This window comes from Engystomops pustulosus, chromosome 2 (genome assembly GCF_040894005.1).
Source record: "Engystomops pustulosus chromosome 2, aEngPut4.maternal, whole genome shotgun sequence".
NCBI lineage: Eukaryota > Metazoa > Chordata > Amphibia > Anura > Leptodactylidae > Engystomops > Engystomops pustulosus.
Window position 1 is genome coordinate 260,263,498 of NC_092412.1, and position 24,803 is coordinate 260,288,300.

Genomic DNA, 24,803 nt, shown 5'->3' on the forward strand with positions numbered 1-24,803 from the left:
GGTGACAGGAGGGGACACAGAGGGACAGGTGACAGGACAGGAGGAGACACAGAGGGACAGGTGACAGGACAGGAGGAGACACAGAGGGACAGGTGACAGGAGGGGACACAGAGGGACAGGTGACAGGAGGGGTCACAGAGGGACAGGTGACAGGAGGGGACACAGAGGGACAGGTGACAGGAGAGGACACAGAGGGACAGGTGACAGGAGGGGACACAGAGGGACAGGTGACAGGAGGAGACACAGAGGGACAGGTGACAGGAGAAGACACAGAGGAACAGGTGACAGGAGGGGACACAGAGAGACAGGTGACAGGAGGAGACACAGAGGGACAGGTGACAGGAGGGGACACAGAGAGACAGGTGACAGGAGGGGACACAGAGGGACAGGTGACAGGAGAGGACACGGAGGGACAGGTGACAGGAGGGGACACAGAGGGACAGGTGACAGGAGAGGACACAGAGGGACAGGTGACAGGAGGGGACACAGAGGGACAGGTGACAGGAGGAGACACAGAGGGACAGGTGACAGGAGAAGACACAGAGGAACAGGTGACAGGAGGGGACACAGAGAGACAGGTGACAGGAGGAGACACAGAGGGACAGGTGACAGGAGGGGACACAGAGGGACAGGTGACAGGACAGGAGGAGACACAGAGGGACAGGTGACAGGACAGGAGGAGACACAGAGGGACAGGTGACAGGAGGGGACACAGAGGGACAGGTGACAGGAGGAGACACAGAGGGACAGGTGACAGGAGGAGACACAGAGGGACAGGTGACAGGAGGGGACACAGAGGGACAGGTGACAGGAGGAGACACAGAGGGACAGGTGACAGGAGGGGACACAGAGGGACAGGTGACAGGAGGGGACACAGAGGGACAGGTGACAGGAGAGGACACAGAGGGACAGGTGACAGGAGGGGACACAGAGGGACAGGTGACAGGAGGAGACACAGAGGGACAGGTGACAGGAGAAGACACAGAGGAACAGGTGACAGGAGGGGACACAGAGAGACAGGTGACAGGAGGAGACACAGAGGGACAGGTGACAGGAGGGGACACAGAGAGACAGGTGACAGGAGGGGACACAGAGGGACAGGTGACAGGAGGGGACACAGAGGGACAGGTGACAGGAGGAGACACAGAGGGACAGGTGACAGGAGGAGACACAGAGAGACAGGTGACAGGAGAAGACACAGAGGGACAGGTGACAGGAGGGGTCACAGAGGGACAGGTGACAGGAGGGGACACAGAGGGACAGGTGACAGGAGGATACACAGAGGGACAGGTGACAGGAGGAGACACAGAGGGACAGGTGACAGGAGGGGACACAGAGGGACAGGTGACAGGAGGGGACACAGAGAGACAGGTGACAGGAGGGGACACAGAGGGACAGGTGACAGGAGGATACACAGAGGGACAGGTGACAGGAGGGGACACAGAGGGACAGGTGACAGGAGGGGTCACAGAGGGACAGGTGACAGGAGGATACACAGAGGGACAGGTGACAGGAGGAGACACAGAGGGACAGGTGACAGGAGGGGACACAGAGGGACAGGTGACAGGAGGGGACACAGAGAGACAGGTGACAGGAGGGGACACAGAGGGACAGGTGACAGGAGGAGACACAGAGGGACAGGTGACAGGAGGAGACACAGAGAGACAGGTGACAGGAGAAGACACAGAGGACAGGTGACAGGAGGGGTCACAGAGGGACAGGTGACAGGAGGGGACACAGAGGGACAGGTGACAGGAGGAGACACAGAGGGACAGGTGACAGGAGGAGACACAGAGGGACAGGTGACAGGAGAGGACACAGAGGGACAGGTGACAGGAGGGGACACAGAGGGACAGGTGACAGGAGGAGACACAGAGGGACAGGTGACAGGAGGAGACACAGAGAGACAGGTGACAGGAGAAGACACAGAGGGACAGGTGACAGGAGGAGACACAGAGGGACAGGTGACAGGAGGAGACACAGAGAGACAGGTGACAGGAGAAGACACAGAGGGACAGGTGACAGGAGGATACACAGAGGGACAGGTGACAGGAGGAGACACAGAGGGACAGGTGACAGGAGGAGACACAGAGGGACAGGTGACAGGAGGGGACACAGAGGGACAGGTGACAGGAGGGGACACAGAGGGACAGGTGACAGGAGGAGACACAGAGGGACAGGTGACAGGAGGAGACACAGAGGGACAGGTGACAGGAGGGGACACAGAGGGACAGGTGACAGGAGGAGACACAGAGAGACAGGTGACAGGAGGAGACACAGAGGGACAGGTGACAGGAGGAGAGACAGAGGGACAGGTGACAGGAGGGGACACAGAGGGACAGGTGACAGGAGGGGACACAGAGGGACAGTTGACAGGAGGAGACAGAGAGGGACAGGTAACAGGAGGAGACACAGAGGGACAGGAGACAGGAGGGGACACAGAGGGACAGGTGACAGGAGGGGACACAGAGGGACAGGTGACAGGACAGGAGGAGACACAGACGGACAGGTGACAGGAGGGGACACAGAGGCACAGGTGACAGGAGGAGACACAGAGGGACAGGTGACAGGACAGCAGGAGACACAGAGGGACAGGTGACAGGAGGAGACACAGAGGGACAGGTGACAGGAGGGGACACAGAGGGACAGGTGACAGTACAGGAGGGGACACAGAGGGACAGGTGACAGGAGGGGGCACAGAGGGACAGGTGACAGGACAGGAGGGGACACAGAGGGACAGGTGACAGGAGGGGACACAGAGGGACAGGAGACAGGAGGGGACACAGAGGGACAGGTGACAGGAGGAGACACAGAGGGACAGGTGACAGGACAGGAGGGGACACAGAGGGACAGGTGACAGGAGGGGACACAGAGGGACAGGTGACAGGACAGGAGGAGACACAGAGGGACAGGTGACAGGACAGGAGGGGACACAGAGGGACAGGTGACAGGAGGGGACACAGAGGGACAGGTGACAGGAGGAGACACAGAGGGACAGGTGACAGGAGATGACACAGAGGGACAGGTGACAGGACAGGAGGGGACACAGAGGGACAGGTGACAGGAGGAGACACAGAGGGACAGGTGACAGAAGGGGACACAGAGGGACAGGTGACAGGAGGAGACACAGAGGGACAGGTGACAGGACAGGAGGGGACACAGAGGGACAGGTGACAGGAGGGGACACAGAGGGACAGGTGACAGGAGGAGACACAGAGGGACAGGTGACAGGAGGAGACACAGAGGGACAGGTGACAGGACAGGAGGGGACACAGAGGGACAGGTGACAGGACAGGAGGGGACACAGAGGGACAGGTGACAGGACTCATGGTGTGGGTGGTGGGGACCCCTCTATTTGTCATATTGGGAGATGTTCTACTTGTGTCCAGAAATACAGAAACTGCAAGCTGAACAATGTAGAGTTACACAGATCTTGTACCTGCGCTGGAGGTCACTTACCTTCACATAGTAGATCATTCCAGCAGAAATATTTTCTTTGTAGCTGACGACCTGATACTTTTTGGCTCTAACCTTTGATTGTTTCAGAAACTGAGTTTTCACCTAAGAACACAAAGGAAAGATCTGATGTAGATGAAATAAAATAACTTTTTGGTCTTTTGAGATTTTATTATTTGATTTCATCCGTTCTGATGATGATCCCAATTACTTGACCTGGTGGGTGCAGGACCTCGAGCCTATACTGGAGATCAAAATTAGAGAACAATCTCTGATCATCTGATTTTTTCAGAAATATTGTAATCTCCTCTGCTGAACATGTGACAGATGTACGGGGTCTCCAGGTCACTAGAGCAGGGTGTTACACAATTACCAAAATATCAACATAAAATCTTTAAATTGTAAATAATTGTGCTTATGATACTTAGAGAACAGTTTCTGCAGGTCCCAGCAGTCACCAATAAGAAGGGAGAGCACAGGACCTCAGCCCCGGCCACAGGACCTCAGCCCCGGCCACAGGACCTCAGCCCCGGCCACAGGACCTCAGCCCCGGCCACAGGACCTCAGCTCCGGGCACAAGACCTCAGCCCCGGCCACAAGACCTCAGCCCCGGCCACAGGACCTCAAGCCCCGGCCACAGGACCTCAAGCCCCGGCCACAGGACCTCAGCGCCGGCCACAGGACCTCAAGCCCCGGCCACAGGACCACAGCTCCGGCCACAGGGCCACAGCCCCGGCCACAGGACCTCAGCCCCGGCCACAGGACCACAGCCCCGGCCACAGGACCTCAGCCCCGGGTCACAGGACATCACTGGTCTCTCACACGGTTCTGCAGGGATCGGCTCCGCTCTTCTTCCAGTCTCTTCCTCAGTTCTGGGACTGTTGTGGGTTTCTTGGCCAGAACTTTGTCACCAAGGACTTTCCAGAGGTTTTCTATTGGGTTTGGATCAGGACATTGTCTTGCATGAAAATTGCTGCTAATTGAGTGATGAACACAAGGATGGAACCACAAGTTATAGAAGAAGGTTCTGCTCAGCCCGTAGGCTGCCTAAACCTGGGAGCTGCAGGACTGGCCGTCATTTAAAGTTTTTGGCCCGTCCTGCCTCCCTTAGTTCTTATTCCTCGTCCAGCCCCCCCTCTGCCTCTGGGTCACATGGCCAGATAATTTAGCTGGCCACTTGATGGCGCTAGCTGAGGGCTATTTAGCCTTGAGTGCAGAGCTAGTCCGGCCTCTTTTGGACCGCTCCGCGCTCAAGAGATTCCCACCCGCCCGCCCTTAGGTTAGACTTTTTGTTATTCCTATGCATGTGCTCTCTATTTGATTGTACATTGATTTGTGTCATTTTAGTTGTGTTTTTTCTCTGTTGGTTTGGTAGTCACAGTTTGGCCTGTGGTGGAATCTGGACCCTCTCGGCTTGTAGCGAAATCACCTGACGGACCAACCAGGACATGCCCCCGCGGAGGCGGGGCCAAGCATGCGAGGTGAATTATTAGGGAAAGGGTCCGGTTTTCCCACAGGTCAGTTTAAATGTAGACATTGTTATTAATAAAGCTGTGGCCGACCTCCACCTTTTTCATCCAAACGGTGTTTTGTGTTGTTTTTTGGGTGGGGGACGAGGGCAGGCAGAGGTTTTTTGGGTTAACCATTAATACGGTCAGTCTGATACTTGTAGTCCCTCTGCCATGTAGCTGTATGAGAGGTCCAACTCCTGTGCAGAAATCATTCCCCAAACCCTGACACTTCCTCCGCCGCCTCTCACTGACTTCTTTACACACTTTGGGTTCAGTCTTTCCCCAGTTTGTCTACAAACATAGGAGAACATGTATCATGATTGTGGCCTTTTTTATTGGCTTTTGTTGATCACATGTATCATTTTTACTTATTGATACATGTTACGTTTGGTCACAATCAGTCACAATCTGTTCTAAGCTCATTTCTACGCCTGGTCAGGGGCAGCCTTAGATTTGGATTTAGGTGAGAACTCAGGGACACTGCAGAAAACTAGACAATGGTGAAGTTTGATACATGTGCCCCAAAATCTTTCCCATCGAATCCAAATAAATTCAACTTGTTTAATGACTAAACGACCCGTGGACACTTCTCCTCTGTCCTCAGCAAAGGTCTCGCCTTCTCATCCTTTCTGCTAGTGACGGGTTTGGACACTGCAAGTAAATTGGGTTTGTGCGATAATTAAGGAAATTCGCACCCGTTTCAGATTAATGCCAATAAGTTTCATGTGTCTCTAATTTTGGTAAGTGTCTTTTTCAATGATTTACATTTGAATTCTGTGCTTTATTTCTACACTTTATGGAATAACCTTAAAGTTCTAATAAATCCCTCATGTTGTGACATAATCACACGGGACACACAATGGACCTCATTGTGATCTCCAGTGTATGGGAGTAGTCAGGGGACCTTATGCTTCTTCCAGGTCCTGTTCTCTACTATTCAGAGGAGCAGCTCAGAGACAGGAAAAGTAAGACATAGGGGCAGATTTACTTATCTGGTCCATTCGCGATCCAGCGGCGCGTTCTCTGCGTTGGATTCGGGTCTTCCGGCGATTCACTAAGGTAGTTCCTCCGACGTCCACCAGGTGTCGCTGCTGCGCTGAAGTCTGCCGAGGTCTGATGGAGTGCACCATTCTATTCCTGGTGAAGGTAAGAGCATGTTCTGTGACACTTTTTTTTTAAAAATGTGGCAGTTTCTCCGAATACGTCGGGTTTTCGTACGGCCAAGCCCCCCGATTTCCGTCGCGTGCATGCCGGCGCCGATGCGTCACAATCCGATCACGTGCGCCAAAATCCCGGGGCAATTCAGAGAAAATCGGCGCAAAGCGAAAAAATTCGGGTAAACTGCTGTAAAAACGCGATTCGGACCCTTAGTAAATGACCCCCAATGTGTCTCACTTTATACTTGCATTCCCCACCAAGTGGCCTTGAGATCTCCACATTACCACTTGGAAAGATTTAGTGGCTGTCATGGGTTGCAGGTGCTCCCGTGCGCCTCTGTGTGGGCAGACTTACCCGTCCTCGCTCTAGACATGGCTTCTGCCTTTTGGCGCGTGCATCCTCGCCCCCTAGTGCGCATGTGCCGGCTCTGTGAGATTTAAGGGGCCAGTGTGCCGCTAATTGGGCTGGCCGGCCGCTGCCTTGCGTTATAGCTCTGCCCCTTCCTTTGACCCCTGCCAAACCTTTGTGCCTCGATACCGGAGAGAAAGCTTGTGCCGGGACTCCTGCAATTATCTGTTGTGACCTCTGATTCCTCGATGCTCTGCCGCCTGTCTTGACTTTCTGCAACGTTCCGGACTCCGATCCTGTGCTGCCTGTCCTGACCTCCTGCCTGGCTACAATTCTGATTCCGCCTGCTGTTATTGTACCTCGCCTTGGCCACTACCACGTGCAAAGTCGCGCCTGTGGAGCAGTAGTGGTATCTCGCCGCAGTAAGTCCAACTCATGTTGCCGGTATAGACTCCACTCCTAGTTATCGGCTTACGTCATTGCCCACGGTGGGTCCACTACCCCTGATCCTCACAGGGGCTATACTGAGGATCCTAGGAAGCACTTCCTGACTTTTTCTATTCAATGAAAGTTTTTTCTCCAACTGAAGGGTGTCAGTCTAGGTGCCCAATATTTACCCTCTCCTGCCCACCTTCACCTTACCTAACGAGATAGTAGTAACAGCTACACACTCCGCACCTATCCCAGGTAACACCATTCTTTATGCCAAAAGACAACCCCCAATGCATATAATCAAATCGATCCCTGCGGGAGAAATCACAAGCACCAAAAGGAAAAGGGTCACACAAACGAGGCTGTGAATAGATAACACGGTAGCGACTTATCCTAATTGGATGCTCAGAAGGGCGGAAACTATTGTATCCCCCCAAAAATATGCAAAATAACAATAAGAAGCCGGAGCAGATCCATCAGTGAGGCCCCTGTTCTTCCATTGTGCTTTACTTACACGAGATGTTGGGATGAAACACTTAGCGCTTCTAAATGAAGATCCCACAATGGAAATAATTCCTAAAAATGGTCGTTAAAGGGGTATTCCAGGAATCAGCATAATTCATATACAAGTGGGCACTCAAAATAGAAGCTAATGTGTAATTAGTTATTTAAAATGTTGCTCCCCTTAGCAGAAAATAGCGGTGACATAGACTGTAATGAAGAATTAAAATGCTCCCGGCCCTTTAATCAGTCCGTTATTTTCCTCCGCGCGGAGAAGACACAGGACAGAAGATGGCCGCTGGTCACATGTCCACATCACATGTCCTGCAGCTGCCTGGGCAGGTCATGTGATCACCACTACGTTTGGCTGTAGTCGGTTGGTTGCAGCGCATCCAGTATGACCAGTGTTGTGGTGATGGCAGTTACACATCATTACTATGGTAACAGAGCAAGAAAACATGTTACATCATTACTGGGGGCAGAGCATAAGAGGAAGGAGGAGTTACTGAGAACTGAGAGATCAAGGGACATGTAGCTTCCAGTGGCGGCCATCTTAGTGATAACTCCACCTACTTTAGAGAGGCCATAAATTTTGTAAATCATAAAATCAAACTATTTAAGCTCCGTTTTGTGACTAATGACATTGAGTATTGTTGTATTTATTTATTTGAATCATCATGGGTTTTTGTGTCAGACGTTCATATTTCCGGAATACCCCTTTAAGTTGTCACTAACAAGGTTCTTATCCCCAAACTAGATAACCACGAACAAGGCTTAACTGCAAGGGTCAGTACGATGTAAAACAGGGACCAGAGAGGATCCTATAAAATCTTATGCTTGTAGGTGGCACCTTATGTAAATTCAAGAATCGACTCTTAGAACAACGCGTTTCACACTCGTGCTGAGCGCTTCATCAGATTCATATATCTATAGGTCACAGGCATGAAATTTATAGGGGTGCACGAGTCATTTACCCGAAATGACCGGAAATGTCCCCAGGTACAAAAAAAGAAATATAAAATACATTGATTTCAATGGGAATCCTATGCAGATCATTTACAATAACACTTATCATTACATACATGGAAATTCACATAAAACATTTATTTAATTCCCTATTGGACTTTACCGGAGATTGTGGGATTACAATCGTGGTGTGGTGCTCTGAACTACAAGTACGGAAGCCTGGATGGGTCAAACCCTGAAGTATTGCTCGCGGGCGACATCTTCTGGTTGGATGTTGGAGTCTGAATTTTTACGGTGGATTTTTTAAAATGTTTTTTAAATGTTTGTATTTAAAGGATTATTTTAAGGAGATTATTTTGTTTCATTAATTTGGATTTGTTTTTTTTTGTTACTAAACTCTCATTTTCGGTTTTATTTTCTATAACTTCCTTCGTATTGGGATCTTTTTCTTTTCTTTTCTTTTTTTTAAATACATTTTAGTTTTTCGCAGACATTGATTTAGATCTAAGAATAATTCAAATTCGTTAGGTTCAGCACCGGGACAGAAGTACAATCCGTTTCCTAGCGCAGATCTCTCGTTACTATCGAATGTATATTCAGTCAAATTAAATATTTTGACTGTGGTATTTTTCTTATTCTCCTTGATCAGTTGTTTTTTTCTTTTTTGCCCCCCCCCCCCTCCGTTTTCCTTGTTTGTATTTTTTCTTTTTCTGGATTTTAGCGGGTGAAAACATGTATGAATTGGTTTGGAGCTTAGATGGGAGCCCTAAAAAATCCTGCACTTGGCTGTTGGATATATTTAATGTATTTTCCGTGTTTCTAAATTTCCTATCGGTAAACTATTGTTATGACGAATGTCGCTGGGTACTGGCACTTCATGGGTCGAGATATTTCCTGCTGGTGAACTGTTGGTAATTGGGTCTATGTCACAGGCTCCACTGGGTGTTAGGGACTCATGAGTTGTAATGAACGACCAATTGGGGCTCATTTACTTACCCGGTCCAGTCGCGATCCAGCGGCGCGTTCTCTGCGGTGGATTCGGGTCCGACCGGGATTCATCAAGGTAGTTCCTCCACCAGGTGGCGCTGCTGCGCTGAAAAGCATCTGAACGTACTCAAGTTCATCGAGCCGGAGCAAGTGAAGGTAAGCACGTCCCAAGCGACACTTTTATTGTTTTAAATGCGGCGGTTTATCCGAATCCGTTGGGTTTTCGCTCGGCCACGCCCCCCATTTCCGTCGCGTGCATGGCACCAATGCGACACAATCCAATCGCGTGCGCCAAAATACTGGGGCAATACAGGGAAAATCGGCGCAAATTGGAAAAATATTCGGGTAACACGTCGGGAAAACGCGGATCGGGCCCTTAGTAAATGACCCCCAAAATGTTTTTTCAATTCTGCGGTTTTTCCGAATCTGTCGGGTTGTCCAACGACCACACCCCCGATTTCTGTCACGTGAAAGCCAGCGCCGATGCACCACAATCCGATCGCGTGCGCCAAAATCCCTGCGGAATTCGGCACAAAACGGCAAAAATTCCGGAAACCCGACTAAAAATGGGATCGCGGAGCCCTTAGTAAATAAGTCCCATTGACTTAATCTTCTGGTGTCTGTTTGTTAGGAGTTGAGCAGATGCCTGAGAGACGCCTGATTTGTGCTATAGTGGGGCTCATTTACTTACCCAAATTGTGTTGTCTGACAATGGGGGTCATTTACTAAGGGCCCGATTCGCGTTTTCCCGAGGTGTTACCCGAATATTTCCGATTTGCGGCGATTTTCCATGAATTGCCCCGGGATTTTGGCGCACGCGATCGGATTGTGGCGCATCGGCGCTAGCATGCACGCAACGGAAATCGGGGGGCGTGGCCGAACGAAAACCCGACGTATTCGGAAAAAACGCCGCATTTAATAACCGAAAATGTGTCGCTTGGCCAGCGCTTACCTTCACCTGGTCCAGCTAGGTGTATTCCGGCGCGTGCAGATGATTTTCAGCGCAGCAGCGCCACCTGGTGGACGGCGGAGGAACTACCTTCATAAATCCCGTCCGGACCCGAATCCAGTTCAGAGAACGCGCCGCTGGATCGCGAATGGGCCGGGTAAGTAAATGTGCCCCATTGACTTAATCTTCTGGTGTCTGGGGTGGTTGTTTGTTAGGAGTTGAGCAGATGCCTGAGAGACGCCTGATTTGTGCCGTAGTGGGGCTCATTTACTTACCCAACTTGCGTTGTCTGACAATGATTCAGGTCCGGCGCAATTCACTAAGCTCGTGTGCCCAAGTTCCTGCATCCGCTGGAGTTCAGCTTCTTCTTCCCGGTGCATGTAAGTGCTTGTCTTGCGACACAATTCCAAAAGTTAAATCACGCGCGTTGCCCGAATCTGTCGTCCGATGGCCATGCCCCTCCCCAAATTCTGTCTCGTGCAAGCCGGCGCCGATGTGCCAAAATCCGATAGCGTGCGCCAAAATCCTGGGGCAATTCGGTGCAAAACGGAAATGCTTCCGCTGGACCCTTAGTAAATGAGCCCCATTCTCCTTGATCATTTGTGGAGTTTGTGCCGGTGTTAGAAGTGTATTTTCTAATTTCCTCTCTCAGTGTTGTGACTGTTGCTGTGAGCTCCTTTGCCTCCTCCATACGGGATTTTTTTATGGCTATTGTTTTCACATGGAATTATGGACCCCCAGACTTTGCTGGAGTTTATTGGAGATTTTTCACTTATTTCCTTTGGGTTTTGGTTTTGTTTCTGACTTTATGTGTATTTCCATTTTTTTTTTATTATTATTCGACTTCCTTTATTTTCTGCTTCTTTCTTGTGGTTTCCTTTCCCATTTTTTGTTTCAAAATTGGATCTAAAATATGTAGTGGAGCGGTTACTTCTATCTATTATTGTATCTATTTAGTTTATTTTTATTAGTATTATTCGAATTTTCTGTAGTCTCTTCGCTGATTATTTTTTTTCTCCTCTATAAACCAATTTTGATAAGTCTGGTTATCTCTATCCTGCCTGTCTTGTTTTTTGTGCCTTTTTGTGTATTAGTTCATATTTCAATTTTTGTAGACGATAATTAACATTAGAATTGATTTTTATATTATATTAAATTTTAACTTTTATGTTATATTAAGGGTATTACACTATAGGAGCGCTCTCAGTCCCTCCTTGTCTCAACACCTTCTCTCCGTATACACAAGGGGCCAATATGCACCCGATACACAAGGGGTTAATATGCCCCCAATACACAAGGGGTTAAAATACCCCCAATACCACAATAAAAAGTTTACAAATTCTCTGGGCTAAGGATTTATGGTACCTGAGGCCACGTTCACACACAGCATTTTGGTTACGTTTGGAAACTCAATCCAAATGCTCCGTGAGGGGTGAAGTTAATAGATTTGTCATCTTTCCAGCATCGTAATAAAACAAAAGGACAATTATAAAATGTCTCCAACACAAAGCAGAGACACCGGAAATGTTATGTTGTTTTGAAGTTTTAAAATAGCATTTTTTTGTAAACATTCACCAAATTCAAATTTTTTATAAATAAATGTTAAATATATCAACCAAAATTTCCCACTAACTTGCAGTACAAAATGTAACGGAAAAACAACGTCAACACTTGGGTAAGTTACGGCCTTAAAGGGTTAAATATTTTATTTGTTGATCAGAGTTGGGAGGGGTCAGGAGGGGCCGGGATGTCTGCAGTGTAATAATATCACATGTTATGGATGATACATGGTACAGGGTCAGGAGGGGCCGGGATGTCTGCAGTGTAATAATATCACATGTTATGGATGATACATGGTACAGGGTCAGGAGGGGCCGGGATGTCTGCAGTGTAATAATATCACATGTTATGGATGATACATGGTACAGGGTCAGGAGGGGCCGGGATGTCTGCATTGTAATAATATCACATGTCATGGATGATACATGGTACAGAGTCAGGAGGGGCCGGGATGTCTACAGTGTAATAATATCACATGTTATGGATGATACATGGTACAGGGTCAGGAGGGGCCGGGATGTCTGCAGTGTAATAATATCACATGTTATGGATGATACATGGTACAGGCTCAGGAGGGGCCGGGATGTCTGCATTGTAATAATATCACATGTCATGGATGATACATGGTACAGGGTCAGGAGGGGCTGGGATGTCTGCAGTGTAATAATATCACATGTTATGGATGATACATGGTACAGGGTCAGGAGGGGCCGGGATGTCTGCAGTGTAATAATATCACATGTTATGGATGATACATGGTACAGGGTCAGGAGGGGCTGGGATGTCTGCAGTGTAATAATATCACATGTTATGGATGATACATGGTACAGGGTCAGGAGGGGCCGGGATGTCTGCAGTGTAATAATATCACATGTTATGGATGATACATGGTACAGGGTCAGGAGGGGCCGGGATGTCTGCAGTGTAATAATATCACATGTTATGGATGATACATGGTACAGGGTCAGGAGGGGCCGGGATGTCTGCAGTGTAATAATATCACATGTTATGGATGATACATGGTACAGGGTCAGGAGGGGCCGGGATGTCTGCAGTGTAATAATATCACATGTTATGGATGATACATGGTACAGGGTCAGGAGGGGCCGGGATGTCTGCAGTGTAATAATATCACATGTTATGGATGATACATGGTACAGGGTCAGGAGGGGCCGGGATGTCTGCAGTGTAATAATATCACATGTTATGGAGGATACATGGTACAGGGTCAGGAGGGGCCGGGATGTCTGCAGTGTAATAATATCACATGTTATGGATGATACATGGTACAGGGTCAGGAGGGGCCGGGATGTCTGCAGTGTAATAATATCACATGTTATGGAGGATACATGGTACAGGGTCAGGAGGGGCCGGGATGTCTGCAGTGTAATAATATCACATGTTATGGATGATACATGGTACAGGGTCAGGAGGGGCCGGGATGTCTGCAGTGTAATAATATCACATGTTATGGATGATACATGGTACAGGGTCAGGAGGGGCCGGGATGTCTGCAGTGTAATAATATCACATGTTATGGAGGATACATGGTACAGGGTCAGGAGGGGCCGGGATGTCTGCAGTGTAATAATATCACATGTTATGGATGATACATGGTACAGGGTCAGGAGGGGCCGGGATGTCTGCAGTGTAATAATATCACATGTTATGGATGATACATGGTACAGGGTCAGGAGGGGCCGGGATGTCTGCAGTGTAATAATATCACATGTTATGGATGATACATGGTACAGGGTCAGGAGGGGCTGGGATGTCTGCAGTGTAATAATATCACATGTTATGGATGATACATGGTACAGGGTCAGGAGGGGCCGGGATGTCTGCAGTGTAATAATATCACATGTTATGGAGGATACATGGTACAGGGTCAGGAGGGGCCAGGATGTCTGCAGTGTAATAATATCACATGTTATGGAGGATACATGGTACAGGGTCAGGAGGGGCCGGGATGTCTGCAGTGTAATAATATAACATGTTATGGATGATACATGGTACAGGGTCAGGAGGGGCCGGGATGTCTGCAGTGTAATAATATCACATGTTATGGATGATACATGGTACAGGGTCAGGAGGGCCCGGGATGTCTGCAGTGTAATAATATCACATGTTAAGGATGATACATGGTACAGGGTCAGGAGGGGCCGGGATGTCTGCAGTGTAATAATATCACGTGTTATGGATGATACATGGTACAGGGTCAGGAGGGGCCGGGATGTCTGCAGTGTAATAATATCACATGTTATGGATGATACATGGTACAGGGTCAGGAGGGGCCGGGATGTCTGCAGTGTAATAATATCACATGTTATGGATGATACACGGTACAGGGTCAGGAGGGCCCGGGATGTCTGCAGTGTAATAATATCACATGTTATGGATGATACACGGTGCAGGGTCAGGAGGGGCCGGGATGTCTGCAGTGTAATAATATCACATGTTAAGGATGATACATGGTGCAGGGTCAGGAGGGGCCGGGATGTCTGCAGTGTAATAATATCACATGTTATGGATGATACACGGTACAGGGTCAGGAGGGGCCGGGATGTCTGCAGTGTAATAATATCACATGTGATGGATGATACACGGTGCAGGGTCAGGAGGGGCCGGGATGTCTGCAGTGTAATAATATCACATGTTATGGATGATACATGGTACAGGGTCAGGAGGGGTCGGGATGTCTGCAGTGTAATAATATCACATGTTATGGATCATACATGGTACAGGGTCAGGAGGGGCCGGGATGTCTGCAGTGTAATAATATCACATGTTATGGATGATGCACGGTACAGGGTCAGGAGGGGCCAGGATGTCTGCAGTGTAATAATATCACATGTTATGGATGATAAATGGTACAGGGTCAGGAGGAGCCGGGATGTCTGCAGTGTAATAATATCACATGTTATGGATGATACATGGTGCAGGGTCACGAGGGGCCGGGATGTCTGCAGTGTAATAATATCACATGTTATGGATGATACATGGTACAGGGTCAGGAGGGGTCGGGATGTCTGCAGTGTAATAATATCACATGTTATGGATGATACATGGTACAGGGTCAGGAGGGGCCGGGATGTCTGCAGTGTAATAATATCACATGTTATGGATGATACATGGTACAGGGTCAGGAGGGGCCGGGATGTCTGCAGTGTAATAATATCACATGTTACGGATGATACATGGTACAGGGTCAGGAGGGGCCAGGATGTCTGCAGTGTAATAATATCACATGTTATGGATGATAAATGGTACAGGGTCAGGAGGGGCCGTGATGTCTGCAGTGTAATAATATCACATGTTATGGAGGGTACATGGTACAGGGTCAGGAGTGGCCAGGATGTCTGCAGTGTAATAATATCACATGTTATGGATGATACATGGTACAGGGTAAGGAGGGGCCGGGATGTCTGCAGTGTAATAATATCACATGTTATGTGTTATGGATGATACATGGTACAGGGTCAGGAGGGGCCGGGATGTCTGCAGTGTAATAATATCACATGTTATGGGTGATACATGGTACAGGGTCAGGAGGGGCCGGGATGTCTGCAGTGTAATAATATCACATGTTATGGATGATACATGGTACAGGGTCAGGAGTGGCCGGGATGTCTGCAGTGTAATAATATCACATGTTATGGATGATACATGGTACGGGGTCAGGAGGGGATGTCTGCAGTGTAATAATATCACATGTTATGGATGATACATGGTACAGGGTCAGGAGGGGCCCAAGATAACAGCAGTGTAATAATATCTCATGTTATGGATGATACATGGTACAGGGTCAGGAGGGGCCGGGATGTCTGCAGTGTAATAATATCACATGTTATGGATGATACATGGTACAGGGTCAGGAGGGGCCGGGATGTCTGCAGTGTAATAATATCACATGTTATGGATGATACATTGTACAGGGTCAGGAGGGGCCGGGATGTCTGCAGTGTAATAATATCACATGTTATGGATGATACATGGTACAGGGTCAGGAGGGGCCGGGATGTCTGCAGTGTAATAATATCACATGTTATGGATGATACATGGTACAGGGTCAGGAGAGGCCAGGATGTCTGCAGTGTAATAATATCACATGTTATGGATGATACATGGTACAGGGTCAGGAGGGGCCGGGATGTCTGCAGTGTAATAATATCACATGTTATGGATGATACATGGTACAGGGTCAGGAGGGGCCGAGATGTCTGCAGTGTAATAATATCACATGTTATGGATGATACATGGTACAGGGTCAGGAGGGGCCGGGATGTCTGCAGTGTAATAATATCACATGTAATGGATGATACATGGTACAGGGTCAGGAGGGGCCGGGATGTCTGCAGTGTAATAATATCACATGTTATGGATGATACATGGTACAGGGTAAGGAGGGGCCGGGATGTCTGCAGTGTAATAATATCACATGTTATGGATGATACATGCTACAGGGTCAGGAGGGGCCGGGATGTCTGCAGTGTAATAATATCACATGTTATAGATGATACATGGTACAGGGTCAGGAGGGGCTGGGATGTCTGCAGTGTAATAATATCACATGTTATGGATGATACATGGTACAGGGTCAGGAGGGGCTGGGATGTATGCAGTGCAATAATATCACATGTTATAGATGATACATGGTACAGGGTCAGGAGGGGCTGGGATGTCTGTAGTGTAATAATATTACATGTTATTGATGATACATGGTACAGGGTCAGGAGGGGCTGGGATGTCTGCAGTGTAATAATATCACATGTTATGGATGATACATGGTACAGGGTCAGGAGGGGCCGGGATGTCTGCATAGTAATAATATCTCATGTTATGGATGATGCATGGTACAGGGTCAGGAGGGGCTGGGATGTCTGCAGTGTAATAATATCACATGTTATGGATGATACATGGTACAGGGTCAGGAGGGGCCGGGATGTCTGCAGTGTAATAATATCACATGTTATGGGTGATACATGGTACAGGGTCAGGAGGGATGTCTGCAGTGTAATAATACCACATGTTATGGATGATACATGGTACAGGGTCAGGAGGGGCTGGGATGTCTGCAGTGTAATAATATCATATGTTATGGATGATACATGGTACAGGGTCAGGAGGGGCTGGGATGTCTGCAGTGTAATAATATCACATGTTATGGATGATACATGGTACAGGGTCAGGAGGGGCCGGGATGTCTGCAGTGTAATAATATCACATGTTATGGATGATACATGGTACAGGGTCAGGAGGGGCCGGGATGTCTGCAGTGTAATAATATCACATGTTATGGATGATACATGGTACAGGGTCAGGAGGGGCCGGGGTGTCTGCAGTGTAATAATATAACATGTTATGGATGATACATGGTACAGGGTCAGGAGGGGCCGGGATGCCTGCAGTGTAATAATATCACATGTTATGGATGATACATTGTACAGGGACAGGAGGGGCCGGGATGTCTGCAGTGTAATAGTATCACATGTTATGGATGATACATGGTACTGGGTCAGGAGGGGCCAGGATGTCTGCAGTGTAATAATATCACATGTTATGGATGATACATGGTACAGGGTCAGGAGGGGCCGGGATGTCTGCATTGTAATAATATCACATGTTATGGATGATACATGGTACAGGGTCAGGAGGACTGGGATGTCTGCAGTGTAATAATATCACATGTTATGGATGATACATGGTACAGGGTCAGGAGGGGCCGGGGTGTCTGCAGTGTAATAATATAACATGTTATGGATGATACATGGTATAGGGTCAGGAGGGGCCGGGATGTCTGCAGTGTAATAATATCACATGTTATGGATGATACATGGTACAGGGTCAGGAGGGGCCAGGATGTCTGCAGTGTAATAATATCACATGTTACGGATGATACATGGTACAGGGTCAGGAGGGGCCGGGATGTCTGCAGTGTAATAATATCACATGTTATGGATGATACATGGTACAGGGTCAGGAGGGGCCGGGATGTCTGCAGTGTAATAATATCACATGTTATGGATGATACATGGTACAGGGTCAGGAGGGGCCGTGATGTCTGCAGTGTAATAATATCACATGTTATGGATGATACATGGTACAGGGTCAGGAGGGGCCGGGATGTCTGCAGTGTAATAATATCACATGTTATGGATGATACATGGTACAGGGTCAGGAGGGGCCGGGATGTATGCAGTGTAATAATATCACATGTTATAGATGATACATGGTACAGGGTCAGGAGGGGCCGGGATGTCTGCAGTGTAATAATATCACATGTTATGGATGATACATGGTACAGGGTCAGGAGGGGCCGGAATGTCTGCAGTGTAATAATATCACATGTTATGGATGATACATGGTACAGGGTCAGGAGGGGCCGGAATGTCTGCAGTGTAATAATATCACATGTTATGGATGATACACGGTACAGGGTCAGGAGGGGCCAGGATGTCTGTAGTGTAATAATATTACATGTTATTGATGATACATGGTACAGGGTCAGGAGGGGCCGGGATGTCTGCAGTGTAATAATATCACATGTTATAGATGATACATGGTACAGGGTCAGGAGGGGCCGGGATGTCTGCAGTGTAATAATATCACATGTTATGGATGATACGTGGTACAGGGTCAGGAGGGGCGGGATGTAGTGTAGTGTAATAATATAACATGTTATGGATGATACATGGTACAGGGTCAGGAGGGGCCGGGATGTCTGCAGTGTAATAATATCACATGTTATGGATGATACATGGTACAGGGTCAGGAGGGGCCGGGATGTCTGCAGTGTAATAATATTACATGTTATGGGTGATACATGGTACAGGGTCAGGAGGGGCCGGGATGTCTGCAGTGTAATAATATCACATGTTATGGATGATACATGGTACAGAGTCAGGAGGGGCCGGGATGTCTGCAGTGTAATAATATCACATGTTATGGATGATACATGGTGCAGGGTCAGGAGGGGCCGGGATGTCTGCAGTGTAATAATATCACATGTTATGGATGATACATGGTACAGGGTCAGGAGGGGCCGGGATGTCTGCAGTGTAATAATATCACATGTTATAGATGATACATGGTACAGGGTCAGGAGGGGCCAGGATGTCTGCAGTGTAATAATATCACAGGTTATGGATGATACATGGTACAGGGTCAGGAGGGGCCGGGATGTCTGCAGTGTAATAATATCACATGTTATGGATGATACATGGTACAGGGTCAGGAGGGGCCGGGATGTCTGCAGTGTAATAATATCACATGTTATGGATGATACATGGTACAGGGTCAGGAGGGGCCGGGATGTCTGCAGTGTAATAATATCACATGTTATGGATGATACATGGTACAGGGTCAGGAGGGGCCGGGATGTCTGCAGTGTAATAATATCACATGTTATGGATGATACATGGTACAGGGTCAGGAGGGGCCGGGATGTCTGCAGTGTAATAATATCACATGTTATAGATGATACATGGTACAGGGTCAGGAGGGGCCGGGATCCGTTTCATGTATAAGTTGTCTAACATTGTAGATGCATATACACAGCATCAGTGACACGGGGGACATAGTTATGTTTTGTTACTTACCGAGTCACAGAAATCTTGTATTTCCAGGTCCCCCGGCAATTCTGGACCCAATAGATCGTAAGGAAAGTAAGGCTCCTCATATTCATATGTGCGATGCCCTGGAATAACAGCAAGAAGAAATAATAAAGCAAAGTGAGCCCCGGCCATAGTGAGTGCTAGCTCTGCAGCCTATACACAGGGCTGTATCCACCTGCTTATATATCCCTGGACTGTACCACTGATGTGTGGGAGGGGGGATGTGATCTCTCTGCACACATTGGGGCACATTTACTTACCCGGTCTAGTCGCGATCCAGCAGCGGGTTCTCCGGCGCTGATTCGGGTTCTGCCGGGATTCACTAAGGTCCGTGCGCCGATATTCACTAGGTGTCGCTGCTGCGCCGAGGTCCGCCGGAGTTCACCTGCTTTTTTCTGGTGTATGTGAGTGCTTGATCTTGCGACACAAATGGCTTTTTAAATTCTGAGGTTTTTCCGAATCCTTCGGGTTGTCCGGCGGCCACGCCCCCCGATTTCTGACACGTGAAAGACGGCGCGATTGCGCCAAAAATCGATCGCGTGCGCACCTGTGTGATATAACGAGCCGTGCACCTGTGTGATATAACGAGCCGTGCACCTGTGTGATATAGAGAGCCGTGCACCTGTGTGATATAACGAGCCGTGCACCTGTGTGATATAACGAGCCGTGCACCTGTGTGATATATTGAGCCGTGCACCTGTGTGATATAACGAGCCGTGCACCTGTGTGATACTAACGAGCCGTGCACCTGTGTGATATAACGAGCCGTGCACCTGTGTGATATATAACGAGCCGTGCACCTGTGTGATATAACGAGCCGCGCACCTGTGTGATATATAACGAGCCGTGCACCTGTGTGATATAACGAGCTGTGCACCTGTGTGATATAACGAGCCGGGCACCTGTGTGATATAACGAGCCGGGCACCTGTGTGAAATAATGAGCCAGACCCCTGTGTGATGTAACGAGCCGGGCACCTGTGTGATATAACGAGCCGGGCACCTGTGTGATATAATGAGCCAGACCCCTGTGTGATATAACGAGCCGGGCACCTGTGTGATATAACGAGCCGGGCACCTGTGTGATATAACGAGCCGTGCACCTGTGTGATATAACGAGCCGTGCACCTGTGTGATATAACGAGCCGTGCACCTGTGTGATATAGCGAGCCGCGCACCTGTGTGATATATAACGAGCCGTGCACCTGTGTGATATAACGAGCCGCGCACCTGTGTGATATAACGAGCCGTGCACCTGTGTGATATAACGAGCCATACACCTGTGTGATATAACGAGCCATGCACCTGTGTGATATAACGAGCCGTGCACCTGTGTGATATAACGAGCCGTACACCTGTGTGATATAACGAGCCGTGCACCTGTGTGATATAACGAGCCGGGCACCTGTGTGATATAATGAGCCAGACCCCTGTGTGATATAATGAGCCGTGCACCTGTGTGTTATAACGAGCCGTGCACCTGTGTGATATAACGAGCCGCGGACCTGTGTGTTATAACGAGCCGTACACCTGTGTGATATAACGAGCCGTGCACCTGTGTGTTATAACAAGCCGTACACCTGTGTGATATAACGAGCCGTGCACCTGTGTGATATAACGAGCCGGGCACCTGTGTGATATAACGAGCCGCGCACCTGTGTGATATAATGAGCCAGACCCCTGTGTGATGTAACGAGCCGCGCACCTGTGTGATATAACGAGCCGTGCACCTGTGTGATATAATGAGCCGTGCACCTGTGTGATATAACGAGCTGCGCACCTGTGTGATATAACGAGCCATGCACCTGTGTGATATAACGAGCCGTGCACCTGTGTGATATAACGAGCCGTGCACCTGTGTGATATAGAGAGCCGTGCACCTGTGTGATATAACGAGCCGTGCACCTGTGTGATATAACGAGCCATGCACCTGTGTGATATATTGAGCCGTGCACCTGTGTGATATAACGAGCCGTGCACCTGTGTGATACTAACAAGCCGTGCACCTGTGTGATATAACGAGCCGTGCACCTGTGTGATATATAACGAGCCGTGCACCTGTGTGATATAACGAGCCGCGCACCTGTGTGATATATAACGAGCCGTGCACCTGTGTGATATAACGAGCCGTGCACCTGTGTGATATAACGAGCCGGGCACCTGTGTGATATAACGAGCCGGGCACCTGTGTGAAATAATGAGCCGTGCACCTGTGTGATATAACGAGCCGTGCAACTGTGTGATATATTGAGCCGTGCACCTGTGTGATATAACGAGCCATGCACCTGTGTGATATAACGAGCCGTGCACCTGTGTGATATAACGAGCCGTGCACCTGTGTGATATAGAGAGCCGTGCACCTGTGTGATATAACGGGCCGTGCACCTGTGTGATATAACGAGCCGTGCACCTGTGTGATATAATGGGCCGTGCACCTGTGTGATATATAACGAGCCGTGCACCTGTGTGATATAACGAGCCCTGCACCTGTGTGATATAACGAGCCGTGCACCTGTGTGATATAACAAGCCGCACCCCTGAGTGATATAATGAGACATGCACCTGTGTGATATAACAAACCGTGCACCTGTGTGATATAACGAGCTGTGCACCTGTGTGATATAACGAGCCGGGCACCTGTGTGATATAACGAGCCGGGCACCTGTGTGAAATAATGAGCCAGACCCCTGTGTGATGTAACGAGCCGGGCACCTGTGTGATATAACGAGCCGGGCACCTGTGTGATATAATGAGCCAGACCCCTGTGTGATATAACAAACCGTGCACCTGTGTGATATAACGAGCTGTGCACCTGTGTGATATAACGAGCCGTACACCTGTGTGATATAACGAGCCGTGCACCTGTGTGATATAACGAGCCGGGCACCTGTGTGATATAACGAGCCGCGCACCTGTGTGATATAATGAGCCGTGCACCTGTGTGTTATAACGAGCCGTGCACTTGTGTGATATAACGAGCCGCGGACCTGTGTGTTATAACGAGCCGTACACCTGTGTGATATAACGAGCCGTGCACCTGTGTGTTATAACAAGCCGTACACCTGTGTGATATAACGAGCCGTGCACCTGTGTGATATAACGAGCCGGGCACCTGTGTGATATAACGAGCCGCGCACCTGTGTGATATAATGAGCCATGCACCTGTGTGATATAACGAGCCGTGCACCTGTGTGATATAACGAGCCGTGCACCTGTGTGATATAACGAGCCGTGCACCTGTGTGATATAACGAGCCGTGCACCTGTGTGATATAACGAGCCGTGCACCTGTGTGATATAACGAGCTGTGCACCTGTGTGATATAACGAGCTGCGCACCTGTGTGATATAACGAGCCGTGCACCTGTGTGATATAACGAGACGTGCACCAGTGTGATATAACGAGCCGTGCACCTGTGTGATATAACGAGCCGTGCACCTGTGTGATATAATGAGCCGTGCACCTGTGTGATATAACGAGCTGCGCACCTGTGTGATATAACGAGCCGCGCACCTGTGTGATATAATGAGCCAGACCCCTGTGTGATGTAACGAGCCGGGCACCTGTGTGATATAACGAGCCGTGCACCTGTGTGATATAACGAGCCGTGCACCTGTGTGATATAACGAGCCGTGCACCTGTGTGATATAGCGAGCCGTGCACCTGTGTGATATAACGAGCCGCGCACCTGTGTGATATAACGAGCCGTGCACCTGTGTGGTATAGCGAGCCGTGCACCTGTGTGATATATAACGAGCCGTGCACCTGTGTGATATAACGAGCCGTGCGCCTGTGTGATATAACGAGCCGTGCACCTGTGTGATATAACGAGCCGTGCACCTGTGTGATATAACGAGCCGTGCGCCTGTGTGATATAACGAGCCGTGCACCTGTGTGATATAACGAGCCGGACACCTGTGTGATATAACGAGCCGTGCACCTGTGTGATATAACGAGCCGTGCACCTGTGTGATATAACGAGCTATACACCTGTGTGATATAACGAGCCATGCACCTGTGTGATATAACGAGCCGTGCACCTGTGTGATATAACGAGCCGTACACCTGTGTGATATAACGAGCCGTGCACCTGTGTGATATAACGAGCCGGGCACCTGTGTGATATAACGAGCCGCGCACCTGTGTGATATAATGAGCCGTGCACCTGTGTGTTATAACGAGCCGTGCACCTGTGTGATATAACGAGCCGCGGACCTGTGTGTTATAACGAGCTGTGCACCTGTGTGATATAACGAGCCGTGCACCTGTGTGATATAATGAGCCGTGCACCTGTGTGATATAACGAGCCGTGCACCTGTGTGTTATAACAAGCCGTACACCTGTGTGATATAACGAGCCGTGCACCTGTGTGATATAACGAGCCGGGCACCTGTGTGATATAACGAGCCGCGCACCTGTGTGATATAATGAGCCAGACCCCTGTGTGATGTAACGAGCCGCGCACCTGTGTGATATAACGAGCCGCGCACCTGTGTGATATAATGAGCCAGACCCCTGTGTGTTATAACGAGCCGTACACCTGTGTGATATAACGAGCCGTGCACCTGTGTGTTATAACAAGCCGTACACCTGTGTGATATAACGAGCCGTGCACCTGTGTGATATAACGAGCCGGGCACCTGTGTGATATAATGAGCCGTGCACCTGTGTGATATAATGAGCCAGACCCCTGTGTGATGTAACGAGCCGCGCACCTGTGTGATATAACGAGCCGCGCACCTGTGTGATATAATGAGCCAGACCCCTGTGTGATGTAACGAGCCGTGCACCTGTGTGATATAATGAGCCGGGCACCTGTGTGATGTAACGAGCCGTGCACCTGTGTGATATAATGAGCCGGGCACCTGTGTGATATAATGAGCCGTGCACCTGTGTGACCAGGGTCAGATCTCTGTCCAATGGAAATAAACAATGAAACTTTCTATGGAATGACAGCAAGCAGAGGTCTAGAGAACCGTGATGAATTAGTACAGGAAGTATATTGGAAAATTGCACAACTTGTTGTTATTCACGCAATATCCATCACTTGATGAAATGGAAACACCCTTTAAGGATTGCAGATGACTTTTGTTGAAGGTGCAAATTCGGAGAAGTCAATTACAAGAAAAATCTGATGGTGAGAAGCCGGAAAGTTCTCCTAAAACCCATCACTGGATGAACCTTCAGACCTTTATTTTATTATTTCTCTTTCCTATAAAATAACTTTTACTGTGATTCAGTTGTAAATAAACTTTCAGCTGCTCTCATCCCCCCTGAGAGTGATCGTTACGCAGGGTGGGGTTAATTAGGGGTTAATATGGCCC

The 24,803-nt window shown here is 48.8% G+C and overlaps 1 protein-coding gene across 1 annotated transcript in view; it reads right to left on the reverse strand.

The window, feature by feature from the left end:
* LOC140116826 (cystatin-A1-like) overlaps nt 1-19,623 on the reverse strand; it is an 83,879-nt gene extending 64,256 nt beyond the window's left edge. Inside the window, exons 1-2 of the mRNA XM_072133261.1 lie at nt 19,467-19,623; nt 3,460-3,561 (exon numbers count right to left, since the gene is read on the reverse strand). Of these exons, the coding sequence (XP_071989362.1) occupies nt 3,460-3,561; nt 19,467-19,613 (249 nt within the window). The 5' untranslated portion in view covers nt 19,614-19,623. The remainder of the gene's footprint in view (nt 1-3,459; nt 3,562-19,466) is intronic.
* Nucleotides 19,624-24,803: the final 5,180 nt, after the last annotated feature.